General features: G+C 39.9%; 1 protein-coding gene and 1 long non-coding RNA gene across 9 annotated transcripts in view; one reads left to right on the top strand and one right to left on the bottom strand.

Annotated features, from left to right (window-relative positions):
* Window positions 1-2640: 2640 nt before the first annotated feature.
* Window positions 2641-25455, bottom strand: part of KIF23 (kinesin family member 23) — a 33569-nt gene continuing 10754 nt past the window's right edge. For 2 of the 8 annotated variants that reach the window (XM_027123454.1, XM_027123452.1), the window contains 21 exons: window positions 24872-24977; window positions 21558-21694; window positions 21238-21347; window positions 20673-20843; window positions 18580-18621; window positions 17763-17875; window positions 17489-17610; window positions 16088-16190; window positions 12166-12245; window positions 11962-12081; window positions 11614-11740; window positions 11122-11280; window positions 10358-10515; window positions 9552-9725; window positions 9107-9286; window positions 8522-8833; window positions 5605-5835; window positions 4694-4776; window positions 4424-4502; window positions 3769-3839; window positions 2641-3028 (listed from right to left, as the gene is read on the bottom strand). In XM_027123454.1, coding sequence (XP_026979255.1) covers window positions 3013-3028; window positions 3769-3839; window positions 4424-4502; window positions 4694-4776; window positions 5605-5835; window positions 8522-8833; window positions 9107-9286; window positions 9552-9725; window positions 10358-10515; window positions 11122-11280; window positions 11614-11740; window positions 11962-12081; window positions 12166-12245; window positions 16088-16190; window positions 17489-17610; window positions 17763-17875; window positions 18580-18621; window positions 20673-20843; window positions 21238-21347; window positions 21558-21694; window positions 24872-24977 — 2694 coding nt within the window. In that variant the 3' untranslated portion in view covers window positions 2641-3012. Of the gene's footprint in view, window positions 3029-3725; window positions 3840-4423; window positions 4503-4693; window positions 4777-5604; window positions 5836-8521; window positions 8834-9106; window positions 9287-9551; window positions 9726-10357; window positions 10516-11121; window positions 11281-11613; window positions 11741-11961; window positions 12082-12165; window positions 12246-16087; window positions 16191-17488; window positions 17611-17762; window positions 17876-18579; window positions 18622-20672; window positions 20844-21237; window positions 21348-21557; window positions 21695-24871; window positions 24978-25455 lie in introns of all 8 variants that reach the window. The other 6 variants (XM_027123453.1, XM_027123455.1, XM_027123456.1 and 3 more) reach the window with 6 other exon arrangements.
* On the top strand, window positions 5198-11486 carry LOC113629190 (uncharacterized). Its single transcript, XR_003436424.1, has 2 exons — window positions 5198-5307; window positions 11159-11486. It is a non-coding gene; the product is annotated as an uncharacterized LOC113629190 (long non-coding RNA).

The raw sequence follows: 25455 nt of genomic DNA, 5'->3' as shown, positions 1-25455 counted from the left end.
CAGAGGCACAGCACTGACTCCTGGCTGCAGCACCAAGAGCCTTTCATGCACAGGGCTCCTTAATTTGGGATGATTCGTTGTCTATTCATGTATTCCACAGATGCAGGGTACATCAAGTTGATTGTGGAGCTTTAATCCGCTGCTTCTGAGGCTGCTGGGAGAGATTTCCCTTTCTCTTCTTTGTTCTCACAGCTCCCAGGGGCTCAGCTATGGATTTGGCCCCGCCTGTGTGTGTAGGTTGCCGGAGGGCGTCTGTTCTTTGCTCAGACAGGACGGGGTTAAAGGAGCCGCTGATTCGGAGGCTCTGGCTCACTCAGGCCGGGGGGGTAGGGAGGGTCACGGAGTGAGGGGCGGGCCTGCGGAGGCAGAGGCCAGCATGATGTTGCACCAGCCCGAGGCACACTGTGCGCTCTCCCGGGGGAGTTGTCCCTGGATCCCGGGACCCTGGCAGTGGCGAGCTGCACAGGCTCCCCGGAAGGGGGGTGTGGATAGTGACCTGTGTTCGCACACAGGCTTCTTGGTGGCAGCAGCAGCGGCCTTAGCGTCTCATGTCTGTCTCTGGGCTCCGCACTTTTAGCCGCGGATCGCGCCTGTCTCTGAAGCTCTCTTAAGCAGCGTTCTTAATCCCCTCTCCTCGTGCACCAGGAAACAAAGAGGGAAGAAAAAGTCTCTTGCCTCTTCGGCAGGTACAGACTTTTCCTCGGACTCCCTCCCGGCTAGCCGCGGTGCACTAACGCCCTGCAGGCTGTGTTCACGCCGCCAACCTCAGTCCTCTCCTGGCCCTCCGACAGAAGCCAGAGCCTCAGCTCCCAGCCCCGCCCGCCCCGTTGGGCGAGCAGACAAGCCTCTCGGCTGGTGAGTGCCGGTCGGACCCGGTCCTCTGCGCTGGAATCTCTCCGCTTTGCTCTCCGCACCCCTGTTGCTGTGCTCTCCTCCGCGGACCCGAAGCTCCCCCCCTCCGCCACCCGCAGTCTCCGCCCGCGAAGGGGCTTCCTAGTGTGTGGACACTTTTCCTCCTTCACAGCTCCCTCCCGCTGGTGCAGGACCTGTTTTTAATTCTTTATCAGATCACAGTATTCTGTGCCTTTGGGTTCAGTTGCTGGAGAATTATTGTTTTTCTCATTGTGATACCTTATCACTGTGATTTTTCGTAGTGCTTGGTAAAATGTGCCCCTGCCATTGAGTTTGAAGTAGCACACATTTTTCTTTTATTAGTTGCTTACTTTGTTCAACACTGGCAATTAGAAACCTTGCTTTTATTCTCCAGAAGGTGGCACCATAGCTCAAGTGTTCGGTTTCTCTACCTGAGCTGGCTCTGGGGCTGTGCTAGGGAGTGCCTGCGAAAAAGCTGGCAGCAGAGTGGGCAAGTGTGGGCTCAGCACCTGCAGTTGCCCACAGCCTGGCAGGGAGATCCTCCACTGCAGGGAGCCCCCAGAGGGCCATGCATGGACCTCCTGCCGAAATATGAGGCCGACAGACGGCAGGGAGTGAGATACTCCAGTGCCCTTTGTTCTTGTCTCCCTCTTTCCACTTCCACTAGTCAGGGAGGTCGCTCCTGAGGAAATCGTGCTGCTGGAGAGAAAGAGGTTCCTCCAGCTGTGACCAGCCAGGCAGTCCCTTAGAGACCTCTGTGAGGGAGGTGGCTGCTGTCCCCGGCAGTGGACGCCCAGTGTGCTCCTGCTCATTTTCTGCCTCCAAACTGGTCTCCGTCCTGCTCCCCACAGTGTGCCAGGTTCTCTGTCGGGCTGGCTGGACCTCCTGTCCACCCGCTGCTGCACTCCCAGTCTAGCTTCCCACCACACCCACAGCGAGTGGGGCTGAGGCAGGCTCTGCAGCTCCCTTGGATCTGCAGCCCTCTCCAAGGTCCATACATTCTGAAGCACTTATCAGTAGAAATCTTTTGGATGTTCTGGTGTAATGTACAGAGATACTTTTGTTCAGTTATGACCCATTAGTTGTTCCTTTTTTTTTCCCCTCTTTTATTTGCAACTCACACTGCCATGATGCTGCCATCACTTGCTCCTCTACTTTATATCTATGCATGTGAGTTGGGTATAATATCAGTAATTTAAAATTTTCATACCTGGAGACTGAGTGCTGGTCTTGAAAGCCTAAGTTGAATGAAGTAAAAGGAAGATTCCAAATCAAACACAGTCTGTGTGTAAAGGATTGCCCAGGGGCTGCAGTGTACCCAGTGGGCTGGGAGAATATTCCTGGTTTTCAACAGAGGAAATAGCCCCTTTTGAAGCTGTTCATTTGCATGCTGAAACAAGTATCCTCAACGTAGTGAGGGAAATTTCTAGTGCTTTCTTTTAATTCATCCCACAAACGTGCCAGCAAGGCCCAATGCTAGGTTCTGGGACTAAGTGTTAAATTACTATCACACAACCTTGTATTTTAGTGCTTTTTATTTCAGTTCTTTTGGTATATCTAAATGGCAGAAAGTACATATATACAAAATTCAGAACACCTTCCTAAAATGGTTTTAGTATTGGCGAGTCTCTGACATCTTTATTTTGAAAGTTTGCATTGTCAAATATATGTCTAAAGTGCATTCTTGCAGCTAATCAATAGCAGCATTTGTTTTGTTTATAAACCCTTAAATATTCAGACAGGAAGTAGAAAAGTCACAATAAAAAGCAAAGCGTGATCTAGATATATTCTTTCTTAATCAGCCAAGACAAATACATGCATGAATTAGTTTATAAGTATACAAGAAATATACAAAAAATAGCATTATAAAAAAGTTCATACGGCATGAGAAAGGTGTCTTTCTCTGTTATTAATATTAAATATGGCAAGGTGTATAATATAAAAAGTTTGTAGAATCCTAGATATCTTTGGAGCCGTAGGGGAATCTTTATGTAGGCCAGTGTATGATGACATCTGAGATCTGTGGTATTCAACAAAGCTGGAGTTCTATAAGATGATTCGTTCAGAAGACTCCTGGCATTGCTTTGGAGAAATCACCAACACTAATGAAAATGTTCTTTTGTTATTGGGACTGTCAATTCATGGCTTCTTGCGCCTAAAAATGAAAACCAGCATTTAGTGCTGAATTTTGCAATGAATATCTAGGAGGGCTTTGAGAGAATTCCTGTTTTATCATGGGAAGAGTTAAAAGTCCTTCTAAGAAAGCAAATAACTTATAAAATATGCTTATCTAGTATTAAATTTAAAAAACAGAACTTTCCATCTTTATCCTGTTGCACTGATTTTCCAAACTGCCTAAGGAATACGTGTGTCAAAAATGGACACATGGACCTGTATAGGTAGATATTTGAAAAGCAGCAGGTTTGATTAATATGGGGAGAAAAAGGGGCCATAAATTCTGCCATTCCGTTTTATTTTAGCGAACACTTTTTGCTGTAATAAGAGGGGAATTAGGAAAGAATGAATTACAGGAGGAGCTGCCATCCCTGACTCCAGCCTCCCCTCCTTATAGGTGGATCTCAGTTCAGCCTCTGAAAATTTGATGAGCACAGGCAAAAATAGGAACAAGAGCAAATGTTCTTACAGCTCTAATTGCTCTTATTCAGCACCCCCCGCCCCCGGGTTCTCAGCACTGCTACTGCCTAGCGTAGTCTGCCAGTAGGGCCCAGATATTCCAACGGGCAAACAAAAACCATAGGTCCTCTTAAAAAAAAAAAAAAAAGTGGTTGGTAGGGAGAAGGGGTGGTGGGGAGGGAAGACACAGAGAAAGGCTGCACGTGGTCAGTACTCACTTGGGTGTGCGTGGTGCTGATACCCAGGCCCCTCAGTACTCACTTGGGTTGTGCGTGGTGCTGATACCCAGGCCCCAGCTGAGACCCTGCTCTCATCTCTACAGCCACAGAACACTGAGAAAAAAACCAGAGAGGAAAGATCAGCTCCTCTCTGCAGTCTATTAGATAGATTCAACCAAGGTGAAATCCAACACTGCTTTCTAGTCCAGCACAGATACGTATGTTAAAATACCAATCAGGTACTTGAAATTTATTTGATGAGCCACAAAAATTGTGAGGTGGGAGGGTCTTTAGAGGTCATCCAGGTAAATCTCATTTTCTATCAGGAAGAAGAAAGTGGCAAAGGCTAGAGCTTGGCCAGCTGACCCCCACCTTCCCAGAGTAACAGTTCCACAGGGAAGCTCTTCTCCTGAGAAGATTCCCATCAGTTTGATGGGCATTCTTGTTATTCTAGGGTGATGCTCTCTGACTTGATTCTTGGGCCCTATCCCTCTACACTAAAAACGGGCTTTGAGCTGAAGAGCTCCAGTAAAACCAGAGCAGAAATACAAATACCTTCTCAGATGTGCTGGGGAGAGGCCTACAGGCTGCACTGGCCATGTGGGGTCAGCCCTTAGTTGTTTGTTTCAAAGAGCATGAAAAGCTACAGCTGTAGGCCTCAAAATATGACATCCCTAGCAAATACTTTTTACTCCTACCCTTGTTTCTACGTCGGTCCATTCAGACTCTGTTCCATCTGGTTGGGCAGGTGCTATTGTGGAAGATCTTCGTTTTCGACTACAGAAAAAGGGAAAACACAATGCAACAGTTATTTTTTGTATCTGAGAATAGGAAATATATTAGAAATAGGGAAATACCATATATACTCCTTCAGAGAACTGACACATTTTACAGGCTAGTCTGTTCCTCAAGAATGAGCAGCTAAGACAATGACAGCCCTCTAAAGAAAGGAATTGATGCTCACTCACCCAGTTGGTGATTCTTGTTTCAAAGTCTCAATTTCAGTAAACTGGACGGATTGTCCACCACCCCTTGTTTTATAAACATCACCCTACAGCCAAGAGAAAAGGTCACCATTACACTTTTTATACATCCAAAGGGTAAACATACATATATATCTCAAATTAAATTTAAGACTCTACTGTTTTATGGAAACTCCCATCCACAAAACCAGATGGTGCTTGGACTGCTGGGTCTGTACCGTTAAAATACTTTAAAGATTTGTGTACATATCTCTCACTAAACAAAAGAAGTCCAATGTAATATAATTAGTAGCATTCTTAATTGCAGAAAATAACATTCCTTTTTTATTCAACCTATAATTTAAAAACTACACTAGAGATCAAGAAATCTGTCAGAAATTTCTAAATGTTAGAAGGCGATATACTTTCTTCTCTGGATGTAGCCCTCCTCTCATATTCAAATAACAGTACAGTTGTTTTTGTTTTTGTTTTGCCGCACTGTACAGCTTGTGGGATCTTAGTTCCTGGTCCAGGGATCAAACTCGGGCCCTCGGCAGTGAAAGCGCGAGTCCTAACCAAGGACTGCCAGGGAATTCCCTCAAGTGACAGTACAGTCAAAGGTAAGAGTTCTTTGTTTGGTTTACTTCTTAAGTAGGGGTTAAAACAAAACACATTAATTAAAAGTACATAATACATCTGGAGCTCCTCTAACAAACCTGAGACTCTAAGCCTCATTTGACAGAAAGTCGCAGATTTAGTTCCAGTTCAGCAGATTCGTAATCTAAGTAGTTACTTTAGTTTTCTAACAAACAGAGGTTTTATCAAATACCCATTTAAGTTCCTGTTGACACAGAGGAAGAGTAAATGGTTTTTTGTTAAGCTTTTTAATATTTCCTTCTCTTGTGTAAATGTTTTACCTTAATTAGCTTAGTTTCAATCTCCCCATCGGAGGCTAGTTCCTGGTGGGTCAGCATGTACTTCTCACACTTAGCTAGTGCCTTTTCATTTGCAACAGATACAGTGATGGCGTGAGGGACCTGTGGCTGCATGACTGTCTCAGTTTGCAGGTTAGAGGCAGGCTTATGAGCTACCCATCTGTCTCCCGCAGAGCGTGATCGTCTGTGTCGCAGACGAACTGGTGCTACATTCTGATCAGGTTGAAAGAGGAATCAAGAAACAAGCATAACCCAGAATTAACTTAAGGGTGCTATTAGAAGTGCAGCAGTTTGGGCTACGTTAGTTGGTGACAATATCAAAACAAATGCATGAACCTTTTCAAAAGCTAAACGTTACTCAAACAATTTAAATGTTCTCTTTGTATTCAAACAAAACCAACGAACATCTTTTAACACCAGCTTGTGTATATGTATTATATATTCTACTAGGGAGCTTCCCTTTCAACAAAGAATGGAAGGAAAAGTTCTGGTAATGCCGCTAGTCTTTCCTGCATAGGTGGTATTCAGGACAAGTAATTCATTTTGCATTCTTAATCAAAAACCAGTATTTGTGCCTGCTATTGTGGGGTAATCTGTTAGGTCCATGACTATGTTAAAAGCTTCAGAAAGACCAGCAGAAGCCCTAAGTATATCATAAGCCTCTAAACAAAAGAGAAAATACTCCTATTACAAACCAGGACCCTCCCCAAAGCTGATGGAGCTGTAGACTACAGAATGCTAAAGGGACATAGGTATAATGACAACCTTGTGTATAAAATGATTAAAAGAATGTAAATAAAATACTTCTGAGTACTATTAAAAATCTCAAAACAGAACTTTTTGAAAAGTTCAAAAGCAATAATGGCTAAAACATACCAACTTTTTTCCCCCAAACGTTTCATAAAGGTTCCAAGAACTAGATAAAGAATATACTGTCAAATCAGCCTCTATCATACAATAAAAAACTAGATGCTTCCAGTAAAATGTTATATAACTTTAGGACAGTTAAATTTAGCACATTCAGCCTAAGGGGGAAAAAAAATCACATACAGAACATAGTTAATAGTTTCTTTGTAACTTTGCAAACATCTTTCTGTTTACAAAACTGAAAGGAAATGCAGCAGTCTACCACAGCCCAAATCCTTCAAAGCTGGTCAAGTATGAACATCTAATTTAAAATGCGTATGCGGGAGAACTTAAGTGTTTTTCCCTGTACAAGAAACAAATGAAGCACTAGTGACAAATCATGATACTAAAACATGGGCAATAGAGTTTGCCACTCTGGTTGCCCAAACCTCACAACAAGCAGGAAACTTCCCATTCTTAAAATAGCTTAATGTTGAAAAGGAAGAATGTGGCTCTCATGTCCTACCATTTAGCAAAGGTGACAGATTTCTCAAACACACTTAGCAATAAATACATTCTGAAACAAGCTTTGGAAGGATGACAGTCCTTACATTCTACTATCGTTTATGAGATCAATGATATTTTAAATTTTTTCCTCAATGAAATATTATAAATTCAGTCCGCCTGACCTAATTTTTGACCAACAAACCTAGATGCATAGATACTAGCCTAAACTTTTCTCTGCTGCACTTCTAAAGAGATTTTGATTTCAAATGAAGTTAAAGGACCTCTAGTAAATCCTCTTAAATGTCTCATAGCCAAATTAGATATCACATTAATGTTGACCAGGCATAAGCAGGCCTTGAGTTTTCAGTCTGTAGACTTGCATGAAATAAGGGGGATTTATTAAGAGTTGATCAGAAAGACCAGCCACCATGATTTGCTCCCTAAAAAGGTTTAAAGCAAAATCTGCAAAGTAAAGAACTTAAGCGACTTTAGAATTATCCGTTGCCTTGGTAAATACCTTGTAATTCATCATCATCCCTTAATAATCAGGAATGCAGGCCATTAGAAGAATTATTCTTAAAGAGATATATTAAAACTTTACTAAATGTAAATTCACAATATTAACTTTGTCCACTTACTCAGATTCAAAGGAAAACTTTACCTTAATCCTTAAGAAGAAAATATAGACGTGAATTTGTTTAAACACCCTTGAATGAGGCAGAGCCCTTGTAAATTGAAATGAAGGCCTTGAGATTAAAAGCAATGTATTGGAGATGGAAACCTTCCTTCAGCAGTTATAAAACAGCTGGCCTGGGCTCTTCAAATAGTCAATGTCATGAAAATCAAAAAAGGGGAGGAGGGATTATTTTATATTGAAAGAGATTAAAGAGAGATAATAACCACATATAATGTATTCACCTTGATAGGACCAAGGTTTGAAAAAAGAAAAGCCATTATTGGGACAACTGGGGAAATGTAAACATGAACTGTAAGTTAGAAGGTACTTTTCAGGGTTAACGCTTTCTTAGGTGTGATGAAGATTGTGGTTATGTAGGACACGAAGCCTATGGCTTACTGTCAAAGGTTCAAGAAAAAAAATATTTACAAATCTATTTTTCAAAATAAAAGTCTGGGAAAGCAATTTTAAAAGTGAAAAGTTCGAAAACAGCAAAAAGTCTAATTTGGGGAAGAGAAACCCAAATCAGAAAGATGTGCTCTAAGACACTCAGTCACTGACTCTGGATGCTCATCAGTTTACGCAGCTGAAAAGCACAGGTGACTCTGTGATGTGCCCCACGGACCGGCTTTCACTGAGCAGGAGGCAGTATTTCTGTGCCAAATGGGTTTAGCTTAGGCCTTTTCAGATGAAGAGCTAGGCCTCAATTTCAGAGTGATTTGATCTTCCAAACTAACAGAAAAATTAGACCTTGTTTATATTAGCACTCACCCATCTTTCCATTGAAGTTTCTGAACCAAGTTAGTTAAAAAAAAACACAGAAGATTAAAATCTATTGCTACAATGCTTTAAAATAATACTGGCACTAACCCTGCTGCAGTGATCCTCTTCTATTTCTATCTCATTTCTGAGTGAAGGAACCACCTCCCTGCCTTCAGTCCAGTACATCCCTCGCCTTCTGTCTGACACGGTACAAGTTTTACTTTGTCCTGGCTCCTGCTGCCTACGCCTTGCAATAGATGTGACATTGAGAGGTGTGTTGTACGAAGGAATTTTCTGCTCCCATTCCGAAATACAGGAAGCTACAGAAATGCTGCTGCAAGAGTTAGAGCACCTATGTAGCTGTGGCTGGCTCATGAGTTGCTGGCCGTTGGAAATCTGAGCAATACAGTTACTAGAAGGCTAAAAAAATTGAAGAGAAATTAATGAGCAAGACTTGAGAAAGGGAAACAATTCATTACTTTAATATTAGCACAGGCAGACATAATTTTTGTACTAAATTACTAGTTTTTATACTAAATTTGTGTTTATACTAAATTTGAAAATATTTATAAATAGAAATTTGAGAAATGCAATAATATAAAACAAAAAATTGATTCTCACAGAAATAGTCACCTAATCTGAACAAACCTTCTCTAGTACTACCAAGTTACTACACAACTACAAATAACTTACCGGTACTGGTGATGGAGAAACAGATCTTCGAGTAGCTTTTTCTCGATCGCGCTCCCGAGAGGGTCTCTCTGGCCGTTCAGTTTTGGGTTCAATAACGATAGCCTTCAGTTGTTTCAGTTTTTCATCTTTCACCCAGAGTTTATTTTGCATCTCCAGCTGTTTGGCTGCCACTCGACGCTCCTGAAGGTTATGTATGGCGATAGATATTCTAATTCAGTTATAGCAAACAAGTGCACTAGTTTACTTTCTAAAGATGACAGTTCTCCAGTTCTTCATAATGCTTATTAATTTGTTGTGACTTGTAAGGGCAGAGGAAGGAAGAGGAACTGAATAGGGGCTGCTGTGGCCACCACCACTAAAACCCTACCCCAAGTACAAGTGATTCAGAAGGCTACCATTAGAGATGAATCATCCCTGACATGAGCACTGTATGAATGACACTCACACATTCTTTCTCCCACTTCATGGTTGTTTCTGTCACCATGCCTTGCAGCCTGGCTTCTAGTCTGCGCTTGTCAGAGAACTGTTGCTGAAGTTTCTGATTCTGGGTTTCCAGCTCCTGTTGCAGGTTGCGCTTATCTTCTTCATAGATAGTCGTTGTTTTCTCTAAAATCTCAACCTGGGAAAGTAGACCATTATGTTCAGCATTTGGTATGTAAACATTTCAAGCAGCTTTAAAATAATCTCTCTCATAATCTTCTTATGCAAGCATAGTTATGGAAAGAAAAATCATGGAGAAAGCATTTTCTTCTAAAACTTCATCTGGATTCCCACCTCCATTCCTAGAAATGAGAACTTTTAAACAAGTTCCTCACTGAAAGATGAAGTTGTAACTGATTTCATGTGGAAATTACTTTTCCTGAAAATTAAGGCTTACAATTTCATTTTTAGGCTACTTTCAGAATATACTGGTTGAGATTAGCTTCTCTCTAGAATGAATGTGTACCCCCTAAGTGATCCTCAGTAAATGAGAGAACAAACATTACACAGTAGTAAATCAAAACGCAAGCTATAGTCAAAGCTAAACCGTAGAACATTCTCTTCGATTGCTAAAGTCTATTTCATAAAATTAAAGAGTGTATTACCCCTTTTATGCTTTTCACTCATATTTCCTCTTTTTGGGGATGGGATGAAGATTAGTAAATAACCAAATGATAACTCCCAGTAAGCAGCAGCCGCAGGCCAGTGTAGAAAAACGGCTAAGTCAGAGCCCAGTGCTAAATGTACATCCATTATAATACCAAAGCCAACCTTGTATTCTAAAGTTTTGTTTTTCTTTTCCAGTCGTTCAATTTCCGATTTCTGTCCTGAGATCACCTTTTGTTTTTCACTTAGTTTTCCTTGAATGTAGTTTTCTTTATTTAAAACAGCATTGTCAAATTCTTGCAACAAAGCTTTAAAAGTAATAGCTGAAACAAGAGCATGCAGGTCAAGTTTACTCCGATTCAGAAATAACCAATGAAATCAACTTTTATGTGATGTGGGCAAGTTATTTTTTCTGAGCACATTTCCTCATTTCAAAATGGGGATTTAAATACCACTTATCTCACATTTTTCTTATGAAGATGGTAAGTGTAAGTACATTCACTGAGCACTTACTATGTACCAAGCTGTTCCTGTCCTACATGATTTTCATACATTATCTCATTTATCCTTACAGCACCCTCTGAGGTAGGAGCAATGGCAATCCCCATTTTGCGGATGGAAACTAGAAATAAAGGATTAGGTGATTTTCTCAAAGATAGTTAATGTAATACATGTTAAATGCCTTGCAAATAAGTAACTAGTAGGAACTAAAAAGTAACTTATCCCTTTGATCATCACTGTTGATTTTTGAAAGGGAGAAATTCATACCCACTTTTCTCTTTTGTTTTACTTCCTTGGAATATAAAATGATGCCTTGGGGACTACTAAGTTCAGAGACAAAATAACCCTTCCTTGAAGATTCTATCCGAACAAAGAACTTAATTCCCTGCAAATTTCTGGTGTTAAAATGACTGCAGTTTTGCACTTACACTGTTTGTGAAACTCATCAATCATCATTTGTCGTAGGTGATGTCGTTTCTCTAGTGCTTCAATCAGCCTGGGAAGAGTCTGCTCGTCATTGATATCCAAAATTTCGCAGGATGGCAAAGGTGGAAAACTCTGCAAAACCACTTCTGAAACCAGCAGTTCTGTATTGAGTTATTAAAAATAAAAAGTTAGTTACACAGGAAAAAAAGTTACTCAAACAAGTTTTAACACTGTGATAAGATCCCCAGTCAACATTGTACCTTGTTGGGCTGTCATAATACGTCCTTAAAAATGTTATAATAAAGAAGGAAAAATGGAAAAAAAAAGGTATATAATAAAAGAAATGTCACTTATACTTTGGTTCAGATTTTTTTTTGCACTTGCTTTTTGAGGGGAAAGGAAGTAAACAGTTTTCTTATGTGAAACAGATTTTTTTAAAAAGAGAGAGACAGGCAGACTCATCAGTGGGCAGATGACATAACAGCGGCTCATACCATCTCCAACAGGACCTCCCCGGGCCTGGTTTCTGTATCGCCTTCCCGGCGTTAAACCACTTATTGCCTTGTCTGTTGGTCTTGCTACTTCAACTTCTTGGGTCACTTCTGCAAATCTCATGACTTGCTAAGATACAAAATAAATGGGGTTTGTTTTTTTAAACAAATAAGCATATCCAAGTCTTTCTAAAGAAATTAGTAAATGAAACGGTAATAGATTGGTCATTAGTTCACTTCTGTAACTAATGGTTCTGTATCAGTTTAAAAAATGTTCAAAATGTTATTCTTCACATCCAAATGGTTGTTTTCTTTATAGAAAGTCAGACTTTATAAAGGCATTAAAATTACCAAGCTTTCTTCATAATCTTCGGCCTTTGGATTCACACACACGATCAGACGTACTTTCCCTTCCCCATCAAAGTAGTTCTTGAACAGATGGGTTAACTTTGAATCTCGATATGGAACCATCTATAAATATATTCAAATCCAAATACATAAGGCAGAAAATGCACACAAACAAAACTATACAAATGTCCAAAGGCTGCTGCTTACCTTGTTAGTTCCATACGTTTGATTCTCTCTCAGGACCTCCATACACGTTCTTAGCGTCATTAGTGACTGATTAATGTTACCTGACAGAAAAATGTACACAGAAGACATTTGAAGACAACAATTGAGTAGCTAGAGTGTGGTCTGTTTGCCGATGAAATCCCTGCTTCATAGAACTATAAGATGGAAATTGCAAATGACAGATTTTAGTGGCTCAGCTTAAAGAGCTGTCCATATCTGGCAGTGTTGTGGGAGAGGGTGAGTACCGTCCTTCAGGGGCTCTATCATAGACTCTCCACTGAATGCAACATTATGCTTCATGACCCATAAAGTTGCTTCCAAATCTTAAATACTGTGATGTGAAAGAGTATATTAGATACAGATGTTTAATATCCTCATAATAAAATCTTTTCTCTAAAGCATGACCATTTCAGGCTACAGTTGGCTCCATCCGGACACTGAAGTCTCCCCTGCACCAGGAGGAGCTCCTGTCTCTACCAGTCAAGTATCTTAAGAGCCAACTAAATCTGTTCCCTCAATATCTAAACAAGGGTTTCTTAGGCAGCATACTTGTTAGTCCTGGCCACTCGTTTGAATTTCTCAGTCAAGGCAAGTCTGACAGATCTATCAAGCCAACAATACAGGAGACCTCACCTGCATAGACCCCAGAAGTACCTGAGAATTTTTTCATCCTGAAACCTTAAGGTCAGCTGACTCCACCATGCTTTCATTCTTAGCTGCCTCTCAAAACACAGAGCTTGGGCTTCCCTGGTGGTGCAGTGGTTAAGAATCCCTCTGCCAATGCAGGGGACATGGGTTCGAGCCCTGGTCCGGGAAGATCCCACATGCCGTGGAGCAACTAAGCCCACGCACCACAACTACTGAGCCTGCGCTCTAGAGCCCACGAGCCGCAACTAGAGAAAACCCGCACGCAGCAATGAAGACCCAACACATCCAAAAATAAATAACAGAAAAGCCCACAGAGCTCATCTGCACCTCCGTGATATTCCATGATGCATGCTTTATTTTTCTTGACCCCAACTCCCACTGCCCTTCCTCCTTTTCTTCCATTGTGTCTGCAAAATCGATATTCCTGTTAACAGACTTCCCTCATGCTCAGGCCTCTCACAGAATGATCCATTCACCCCTTTCCCTAATGCCAGGGGTTCCTAACCTGGGGTCCGTGTTGTCCATGGGTACACTCCAGGGAGTCTGCATGCATGGATGGGAAATAAATTACATCTATTTCTACTGATCTCTGAAATTTAGCCATTTCTTTCATTTGAATGTAGGCCAGAAACCTACAGTGGTGGTAGTAGTACCACCTGTGAGTTTTAATCAGTAGAAGTCACAGGTACTTTTATAACACTATGGTTTATTTTTGATCTCAAGATACTCTGAAATTATGCAGTTATTAGACATGCTGATGGGATTTTATTTAAGGCTTTTAATAAAGCACATAAATTACTATATGACAAAGGTTTTAAGAATACTTTAAAAAACACATTTCAGTCTAATTGGTTTCCTTTTTAGTCCTGTATTTTATGTTACACATTCTAAAATATCATTCTGATTGGTGTCCACAAGCTTTACCCCATCCCATGGCAAAGCCCTGCAACCTTACTTTTATTTCCCAGAAGGGTGGTGCTTCCCCTGCAGCCCTGTAGTCTTGTGAATAAAGTTGTTTGTTTTCTAAAGCCTGACATTTTATAAGGATGGTGAGTAGAGGGAGGCCAGCAACATTTTCTCAGTTCCTTACTGCTGCCTTCAAATAAATGTTCCCCATACATGCCAGCTCCTGGGTCAACTTCAGGATCTAAGAGGAAGGTCACTCTGACCTGCCGTCAGAGGGCCCCAGCCTCAAGTCCAGTAGACCTTTCTCTCTTTACCACACCCTGAACCTTGTCACTCAGAACTGCAGCACCTCAGAAACCTGAGGCTAAACTGCGCCCCAGGCACAATCTCCTCCTCTTCTAGCTCTCACTCCCTAACCATGCCACACCTATTCCCCATCCTTATCAACACTGATAGTGCTTTCTGTTTTTCCCCCCAAAGCATCAGAACCCTCAGGTTTCTACTTTCCTCCCAATCCAGCTAAACCTCTTTTCCCATCAAGGTTAATCCTTCCTCTTGTGATCTGGATTCCAGATGCTCTGTCTTCTTATAAAGACGTATATAAAGTGTGTGTGTGTGTGTGTGTGTGTGTGTGTGTGTGTGTGTGTGTGTGTGTGTGTGTGTGTGTGTGTGTGTGTGTGTGTGTAGTCATTCCATACTCGTGTGTGTGTGTGTGTGTGTGTGTGTGTGTGTGTGTGTGTGTAGTCATTCCATACTCAAGTCACCTAGCTACTCCTTCACTCTCTCCTTCCCAGTCTCTCTAGATTAATCATCTCAAGGATTTGTTGTCCAAGGATCTTCCCCATTGCTTAAATCATGCTTTTATTGGCAAAACCTAAACCTATAAACCTCAAGTCAAATCTCTCTTCCAAATCCATGTACCTCTCTGCATCCAATTACTAGGCACCTACACTTGAATAAATTGATATATCCAACACAAAACTCTCAACTGCCCATACCTGCACCTCAAGCTACTTCTCCTCGATCAAGATCTTCCTTGATTTACCCTCTTCTCTTCCTTCCTCTCCACATCCAGATGGGCCTACTTCTGAACCAGCTCTTAGTTTTGGCTGACCTTTGCCTCCAGATGACACGATTGCTCATCTGAATTATGCAAAAGGCTCCTGACTGCTTTTCATCTCTCTAGACTTGCCTCTGGTAAATTAATCTGCTACACTGGGGAAATGGTCTTTCTAAAACTAATCCTTCATTGACTGTGTAACAGCAGAAAGATAACAAGTTTTGAAAGTTCAACCAACCTGGGTTTGAACCAGGCTCTAACCTTGGGAAAATTACTTAACCTCTTCCAATCTGAAAACTGGGTACGATACAATCCTGAAAAGTCACAATCAAGAAATCAAGCCCACGTATAGTAGATACTATGACACACACTAGTCCCTTAATAATTGGTAGTCACCATTATTCCTTCAAGAAAAAATTCAGACTTTCTAATATGATAGTCAAGGGTCTTAATAACCTTGCCTTGCCCTTCTGCCTCAGTGGTCACGGCTCACCAACCCACACCCTACACTCCAGCTACCTTGATCCTGCCATGTTCTCTCAGGAATGATGCCTTTAATTCTATCCTTCTTCAGAGAGCTCACGCCTCAATTTAAGTGTCAACTCCACACATTCTTCCCCAAAGCCCCCCTCTCACACACAGCCCCAGAATGGATGGAGCAGTCCTGCTCTGTACTCCCACAGCACCTCGTGCTCACCTCCTTCACACTCTACTGAGACACTCTCTTGTGCTAGATGGGCTCTCTAGGGCAGGGTGTCATCCTTTATATCTGTGTTCAACTTCTGTAACACGGTCGGTACTCCATAAATGTTATTAACATAAAACATAACATGAACGGCTGTACTAAGTGAAAGATTAAAAGAGAAAAACACGCACACAGATTTCCTCTCAACTGGCTTTGTATTCAAAGGCTCTTGTATTCAAAGATTTTTCCTATCTCCAGAAGCCGATTTTTACCACTTTGAATGTTGGAGTAACTATTCAATCACTTAATTTCATGGACCCAGTACTGACACGCCAGCCATAGATATAATAGACACTTTCAATATGAGTATAACCTATTTTATATTTATTTTACTCACTTTTCCTCATTCTTAAAGAAATCAATGTGTTGTAACAGATCAATACCAAACCAGCATAACTAAAGAAAAAGCACTGGTCACTTAGCCTCTAAATTTTCAGTCAAATTGAAGACAGTTACGCATAAACCACCTATCAATAAGTGACGATGAACGGGCATGGCAAGTTTCTGAAAGTTGTAGCAATAAGTAAGTGCTATATTTTGCTCACCAGCTTCACGTAACCTGTTCCCTTCTGCTTTTGTCCGGTTAGTTCTTTCACTTCCAGCAAGATCTACCAAGGACAACTGGCTAATAGTGATTTGTTCTTTTTCCTGAAGGGAAGATTATAATGCCAGTAACGTAAGTTATAACTGGTTTACAATGTTCTTTAAATATATTCAAATCAAATTAAGTCTTATGAATACAATGTTTGCACAATACAAAATGTATAGTAGGGGTGAAGGATACATGTTTTGGGGGAAGAGTTTGCTAAAAACATATGATAAATATCCTCAAGACATTACTTGCCCATTGTCTGGTCTTCTGCATTATACTGTGAGCTCCACAAGAACAGGAATTCTACCTTTTAACCACTTCATCTCCAGCACCCTGCACAGTGCCTAGCACTCAGCAGGAGCTCAATAAATGTCTGCTAAACAGTGAGTCTACAGCAAGGCTAAATATTTGTATAATGAGATATTTGATAATTTTACAGTCTAATAATTTCATAATACTCTAATAACTTATAAGAAATGAAAGTCAAGAGATACATAACTGATACTATAACATTAGATGTGATTCAATGGAAAGCAAGTGCATAGAGACTTGACTTAAAAGGATTTTCTAGCTAACATTTATCAAGTGCTGACTGTAAGCCAGGCAATGGACTATAAAACTTTACATGCCTCACCTCCTTTAACCCTCACAGCATTACAAGGAGTTTATTACAATTAGGTGAGACAAGCTAGTAAATGCCTGGGAATCAGAATTCAAATCCTGGTGGTCTTTAGTACCATGCTGTACTATCTACTCCTGCCATCTGAAAACCTTCGTGATATACCACAATTTCACGATATGTTTTGAATGGAATTACATTTTAATAGCTTAAAGTTATTAAATGATTTATATGTTCAGGCTCAAATGCTGTTACTAATTGATATAAGCCTTGTAGCATGACAGGCCCAGCAGTAAAGAGTGATCAGCAGATGGGGGGCCCTACTGGCCTATCAGCCAAGAGAAGAACAATCTAGAATTGGCCACTCCTGAACTCTACCGAGCCTGGAGAGTTAACTGCTGACATTTAAACACCATTAACTGAAGTTCTACATACAAAATGAGTCTTCAGAGATAAAATAAAATACATGTTATGATTCATTGTTTTATCTCCTCTATTAGATATTTTAAAAGATTTGTAAACCTTTTTCACAACAAAATTCCAGGTTCTAAGATTTAATAGCCAGTTTCCCAAAACTATACTATCTAATTAATGGAACTTTTTTTTAAATGTCATCACCTACACATATATTAATTCTAGAGCAATATTCAGTGTAATGAAACCTCCATGATTTACCTCTGATTCCCAAAATTAAGGATTCAGAACAAGAACACACTCCACACGTTAAATCTTTACCTGTAAGACATTGTCTCCATCCGCATCCAAGGGAGCCTGAACTAATTTAATGTTGAACACGCTATGGGAACGGCTGGACTCACGATTCAAATGTGTGTTAGCAATTCGTCGCTTTTTCTGGCCTACAGTGACAGAGAAATCATTGATCAAATCTCTGAGTCATTTCAGTGTACATACTTTCTACCAAACCAAAAAGTATTGTCAAATTAGAGTAGCAGCTTTCAGGATTATATTTATCACTGTATATATCTGTAATTCTAGCTCTGCTTCTAACCTCTCCAGAAAACTTCAAAAGCCTCCTCAGTAGATTTCACTTCTACTTCTGTACATCCTGCAACATACATGTTATGGTTCTTATCTTCGCGAAGCAACTTAGATTGTGGAGGTCTATGGGAAAGAAAAAACATTAGTTTCCTATATTATGAGATACTGATATTGCAACTTAAGGACTAAAATGTCAGGCAACATGACATCCATTCTTATAACGGGAATAAGCCTAAGCAAGACTCCAGAAGCATATTACACTTGGATAAGAATAAGGATATATAGTAAAAAGATTAGTTACATAACAGGATAACAGGAATCTATTTTGTTTTAAAAGCTTTGCTCTAATTTGTTCTAACAAAGCACATGAAACAACACTTACTAAACAATTAGAGATCAAAGTAGTAGTATAGCACCATCACATGCACAGGTTAAGCATCAAAATCTAGCATTTTCTTAATTTTAAAAGATCAACAGATAGAGCTGGTTCTGACTTCAGTGTCAACAAAAAACAAATTCAGAAGGAGTTTGGTATATACCAGGAGTGGCAATCCTTTCAAAGTGGCTGGTCAAGTTTTAGTCTAAGGTAGGATGAGGATGGGAAAGGTGCTGCCTGTTTGGCCTCAGTCTTGTGAATGGTGGGGGTAGAAACATTTACCAGCCACCATTATTCAGCAAATGGCAGATTTCTCAGGGACCAAGGAAGGGCTTAGAAGTAGCAGCCGGCCCAGTACCAATGAAAAACCACCTACATGCAAACATGCCACAGATGCCAACCACTAGTATAACTGCACCCTTCTCCTTAAGAAAAGAGCACCATCACATACACAAAATCTGTGTTCCTCATGGGCGCGCTGCAACTATTCCACCTACCAAAGGAATAAGGTAGAAGTTACTGTTTCTATAGCAGCCATCTCACAGCAACACGTTCAGTCCAGAGTATCTGACAGTCACGATGAGTCGTATCTTAAAAATCCTCTGCTTCTAATATTTCTTCATTGTATTAAAAACTAAACCTTAAACCAGCTCAAAAAAGCAGGTTAATCACCACCCTAACAAATAAAATCTGAATTCACTGCCAAGTAAGCACCCTGTGAGTTCATTCAAGGAGTTACCCGAAAGGTTACAAGGCATAGTCACATTTGTCAGTCTTCACTTACATAACAAAACCAAGAGAGGCTTCTTAGAAAACAATCTCATTTGGAACAAATCAAACAGAAACTTGGCACATGTGCAGACATGAAAGTGATTGGTAGCAGTGAATGACATCACAAAAGTTTAGGAAAATGGGTACATACAACTGATACTTTGAAACAAATGGGAAAGTAATTAGTCTAAATTGTTTAATATAAATAAAAGTGGGGGGGCTTCCCTGGTGGCGCAGTGGTTGAGAGTCCGCCTGCCGATGCAGGGGACACGGGTTCGTGCCCCGGTCTGGGAAGATCCCACATGCCACGGAGCGGCTGGGCCTGCGAGCCATGGCCGCTGAGCCTGCGTGTCTGGAGCCTGTGCTCCGCAACGGGAGAGGCCACAACAGTAAGAGGCCCGCGTACAGCAAAAAAATAATAATAATAATAAATAAATAAAAGTGGGTATACAGACACCTGTTCTCAGTCTAATGGTTTTCCAAATCTAGCTGTTCCTCCACTAATATTCACTGAGTCATATACACAAAAGTTAAGTAATACAACACAGGTCTTCATATTATTTGTCTTGAGAGGCCCTGACAAAGACAGCATTGGAGATAAGCATTTAGCTTAAGAACAAAACCATCAAGGAACAAGATACCAGTCAGCTCTGGCACAAATGTAGTTTGTGAGGCCAGATTGTAATTGCTCTTCAGTCTCAGCAGGGCAAGACCCAAGGAAATCTAAGTAATAGTCTTTTAACTCTGGTGGAATGACAATACAGATGTCACTTCTTATTGGTCAGTGATGGAAGGTCTGTGACTATTAGTTGTGCAGACAACAGCTTTAGGCTCCATTCTGTGGGGATCACCAGAACACAGATTAGAGACTACAAACTCCCAACATTAAGTGTCAGGTTCTTAAAGGTAGCCCCAGGGCACATCAACAGGGACACTTCTTTATACAATTAAGGTCCTTGTCAAAATACAGCCCAGGGCCCACATATATACAGTAGAATATTACTCAACCATAAAAAGAAATGAAGTTGAGTTATTTGTAGTGAGGTGAATGGACATAGAGTCTGTCATACAAAGTGAAGTCAGAAAGAGAAAAACAAATACTGTATGCTAACACATATATATGGAATCTAAAAAAAAAAAAAAAAAATGGTTCTGAAGAACCTAGGGGCAGGACAGGAATAAAGACGCAGACGTAGAGAATGGACTTGAGGACATGGGGAGGGGGAAGTGTAAGATGGGATGAAGTAAGAGAGTTGCACTGACATATATACAATACCAAATGTAAAATAGCTAGTGGGAAGCAGCCACATAGCACCGGGAGATCAGCTGGGTGCTTTGTGACCACCTAGAGGGGTGGAATAGGGAGGGTGGGAGGGAGACGCAAGAGGGAGGGGATATGGGGACATATGTGTACATATAGCTGATTCACTTCATTATACAGCAGAAACTAACACAACAGTGTAAAACAATTATACTCCAATAAAGATGTTAAAAAAAAAAATACAGCCCAGGGCCAAGAGTTTTTCAAAAGTAAAGTCTAAGGTGAATATTCTCCTTAGATGCCTTAACCCAGTGGTTTTCCTAATACAGCTACATATCTAGTTAATATACAGAACTATTCACCAAGCACCAACTGCATGACATACGAGTTATATTTCATTTTGAAAACAAAAGTAAGCTTTATCCCCATTTATAGCTGAGGAAACTAAGCCTCACTGATGTGAAGTGACTTCACCAAGGTTAAGCAGCTAAGGGACTCTCTCCACTACTTACTTAGGCTTTATGGGATCAAACGGCACCTCTTCCAATAGGTCATATATGTAATTATTATATATTTCAATATAAGAGACAAATACACCGTAGACGCTATCCTCATCAACCTCTTCTGCTTTGCAGAATTCTTGTACATTTATCATATCTGCAAACTCTGGATCTACTTGTCGTCTGAAAAAAGAAAGAAAAAGCCCCAAAGTCTCATCTTACACACTGTGAGTAAATAAATGACCTCCATTACAAGCAGGGATGCACAGAGCAACTTCATTCATACTCATGGTTGGGCCAACAGTTCTCCCATATCTCCCCAGATACACAACACAGGCTTTTACACCCTTTCTCACGAAGAGTGGCACCTTCCCTAAACAGTGATTCAAGGGCAGTGTGCTCAGAACCAAACAGAACATCTGAGCAAATAAACTTACTTAAGAACATCCCTCGACTTTGACCTCACTGAAGTCAATGGTCAGACCAACTTCTCCACTTCTGTTCACCATTCCCTATGCCTGAGGAAAGCACTTGACAGGGTTCCCATGAGGCCAGTGTTACAAATTTAATTACTTACTTGCTAGAGGGGGTCTTTGGATTGGGCGTGGCTTCTCTTTTCTGCCGTTCTAATAAAGCATCAACTTCACACTGTATATCCATACTATTCCTATCATTAGATTTAAAAACCTTAAAGGGGGGCAAAAATCAGACCATAATTTTTAGACTTTGACTTAAATAGTAAGAAATATACTTAAGAAATAAAAAACAATATTTAAACATATTTAAAGTTTCAAAAGGTATCCAATGCCTTAGTTCTCCCTTAATACTACTGTATTCACAGGTATTTTGGCACCTATGCCCTCTAGTGAGTCACAACACACAAAAAATTAAACTTACGTATCGTTTAGCTTGAAACGACCCTATACTGTTAAAGAGCATGTCCAAACAGCGAGGAAGCAGTCCTCCTTCCCCTGGAGAACCAGTCATAGTGTGAGTTTTTCCACTTCCCGTCACACCATATGTAAAAAGGAGACCTACAATGTAACAAGTCACAGTTATATACTAATTGGCTATATCTTAAAAGTCCTCCACGTATAATATTTTTTGTATTAGAAAACACTTAAAATTAACTGCTCAACACCTCAATATATAAGGCAAATGCTAACAGCCATGAAAGGAGAAATCAACAGAAAACAACACAATAGGGAGACTTTAACACCCACTTACATCAATGGACAGATCATCCAGACAGAAAATCAATAACGAAACACGGGCCATAAATGACACATTAAGCCAGATGGACTTAATTGATATTTATAAAACATTCCATCCAAAAGCAGAATACACATTCTTCTCAGGTGCACATGGAACATTCTCCAGGACTGACAACATGCTGGACGACAAAACAAGCCTCAGTAAATTTAAGAAAACTGAAATCATATCAAACATCTTTTCTGACCACAACGCTAAGAGATTTGAAATCACAAGAAGAAAAACTGTCAAAAAAACCCAAATAAGTGGAAGCTAAACAATATGTTACTAAACAACCAATGGATCACTGAAGAAATAAAAAAATACCTAGAGACAAATGACAACAAAAACATGACAATCAAAAACCTATGTGATGCAGGAAAAGCAGTTCTAGCAGGGAAGTTTACAGCAATTAAAATCTTACCTCAGGAAACAAGAAAAATCTCAAACAACTTAACCTTACACCTAAAGCAACTAAAGAAAAAAGAATAAACAAAACCCAAAGTGAGTAGAAGGAAAGAAATCATAAAGATCGGAGCAGAAATAAATGAAATAGAGATGAAGAAAACAACAGAAAAGAGCAATGAAACTAAAAGCTGGTTCTTTGAAAAGGTAAACAAGACTGATAAATCTTTAGCCAGACACATCAAGAAAAAAAAGGGAGGGCTCAAATCAAGAAAATCAGAAGTGAAAACAGAGAAGTTACAACAGACACCACAGAAATACAAGGGATCATAAGAGACTACTACAAGCAAGTGTATGCCGAAACGGACAATCCCAAGACTCAACCAGGAAGAAATAGAAAATATGAAAGGACCGATCATAAGTACTGAAACTGAAACTGTGATTAAAACCTCCCAGCAGGGCTTCCCTGGTGGCGCAGTGGTTGAGAAGTCTGCCTGCAGATGCAGGGGACACGGGTTCATGCCCCAGTCCGGGAAGATCCCACATGCCGCAGAGCGGCTGGGCCCGTGAGCCCTGGCCGCTGAGCCTGCGTGTCCGGAGCCTGTGCTCCGCAACGGGAGAGGCCGCAACAGTGAGAGGCCCACATACCACAAAAAAAAAAAACACCTCCCAGCCAACAAAAGTCCAGGACCAGATGGCTTCACAGGCAAATTCTATCACACATTTAGAGAAGAGTTAACACCTATCCTTCTGAAACTATTCCAAAAAATTGCAGAGGAAGGAACACTCCCAAATTCATTCTACAAGGCCACTATCACCCTGATACCAAAACTTGACAAGGGTAACACAGAAAAAATTACAGGCCAGTATCTTTGATAAATATAGACACAAAAATTCTCAACAAAATACTAGCAAACCGAATCCAACAACACATAAAAAAGGTCACACACCATGACCACGCTGGATTCATCCCAGGGTTCCAAGATTGAGCCAACATACATAAATCACTAAATGAGATACACCACATCAACAGAAGGAAAAAAACCTCGTGATCATCAATAGATGCAGAAAAAGCATTTGACAAAATTCAACATTCACTCATGATAAAAACCTTTATGAAACTGGATAGAGAGGGAACATATCTCAACATAAAAGCTATTTATGACAAACCCACAACCAATATAATATTCAATGGTGAAAAGCTGAAAGACTTCCCGCTAAAATATGGAAAAAGACAAGGATGCCCTCTCACCACCAAAACAAAAGTAAACAAATGGGACCTAATTATACTGTAAAGCTTTTGCATAGAAAAGGAAACCATAATCAAAATGAAAAGACAACCCACAGAATGGCAGAAAATATTTGCAAATGATGCGACCGACAAGGGATTAATTTCCAAAATATACAAACAGCTCATGCAGCATCACACACACACAAAAAAAACCCAATCAAAAAATGGGCAGAAGACCTAAACAGACATTTCTCCAAAGAAGACATACAGATGGCCAAGAGGCACATGAAAAGATGATCAACATTGCTTAGTATTAGAGAAATGCAAATCAAAACTACAATGAGATATCGCTTCACACAAGTCAGAATTGCCATGATCAAAAATCTACAAATAACAAATGCTGGAGAGGGTGTGGAGAAAAGGGAACCCTCCTACCCTGTTGGTGGGAATGTAAATTGGTACAGCCACTATGGAGAACAGTATGCAGGTTCCTTAAAAAACTAAAAATAGAGCTACCATAGAATGCAGCAATCCCAGGCCTGGACATATATCCAGAGAATACCATGGTTCAAAAGGATACATGCACCCCAATGTTCATTGCAGCGCTGTTTGTAATAGCCAAGACATGGAAGCAACCTAAATGTCCATCGACAGGTAAATGGATAAAGAAGATGTGATACATATATAAAATGGAATATTACTCAGCCATTAAAAAGAATGAAATAATGCCATTTGCAGTAACATGGATGGACCTGGAGATTATCATACTAAGTGAAATAAGTCAGACAGAAAAAGACAAGTATCATATGATATTGCTTATATGCAGAATGTAAAAACTTAAAAAATGATACAAATGAACTTATTTACAAAACAGACTCACAGACTAAAACAAACTTATGGTTACCAAAGGGGAGGGATAAATTGGGAGTTTGGGATTGACATATACACACTACTATATTTAAAATAGATAATCAACAAGGACCTACTGTATAGCACAGGGAAATCTACTCAATATTCTGTAATAACCTATATGGGAAAAGAATCTGAAAAAGAATGGATATATATATAACTGAGTCACTTAGCTGTATACCTGAAACTAACACAACACTGTAAATCAACTATACTCCAATGCAAAATAAAAATTAAATTTGAAAAAATAAGCAAATTAAAAAAATTAAAATAACTGCTCAAAAAAGCAGGTTTAACACTACTCTGGCAAATTAAATGGGTTCAAGGCTGAACATAAACCAAGTATCTAAGCATCAAAAAAGTTTTATCAGAGAGGGAGAAAAAGAAAAATTCAACAAAACTCCAAGAATCATACCATTTTTGCCGTGAATGACGTCATCTACCAAGGGATTAGCCACAACATCAAAGAGCTCCTTTTGGGTGGTATGAGTGCCAAATACTTGTTTAAATGAATACTGAGTCTGTGGAGAAGAAAAAAAATAAAAAGCACATAAACGGAATTCCACTATAGCTAGGCTAGAAATATATCTGTTTAAACATATTCAGATGTTTCCTTATGAACAATTAGACCTAGACATGAAAAAAAATACCAACAGTCTTTAAACTTGGAATCTTTAAAAAAATTCATGACATACTTAAATTATACCAATTATAAACTGGTAAATATTTAGTTATAACTACTGAAGAGACTGCAGAAAAGTCTTGTCTACTAATGCCTCATAGACTAAGGCTGATTTTGTTTTAATTAAGTGACAAAGGAGTTCAAAAGGTATTACAACGATTCAGTCATAGACTTGTGAAAATCCTCAAGCATTACTTCATATACTATTTTACTGCTATTTTTCTTTATAAAGGTGTCATTTAAAATGGCATAGCAGTATAAAACCAAGAATTTTGATGTACTGCCCTTTTTTTTTTTTTTTTTTTTTTTTTTTTGTT

This window comes from Aethalodelphis obliquidens, unplaced genomic scaffold (assembly GCF_003676395.1).
Source record: "Aethalodelphis obliquidens isolate GAN/ISIS:26980383/991018 unplaced genomic scaffold, ASM367639v1 scaffold26, whole genome shotgun sequence".
Taxonomy (NCBI): domain Eukaryota; kingdom Metazoa; phylum Chordata; class Mammalia; order Artiodactyla; family Delphinidae; genus Aethalodelphis; species Aethalodelphis obliquidens.
This window is presented reverse-complemented; position numbering and strand designations above follow the sequence as displayed.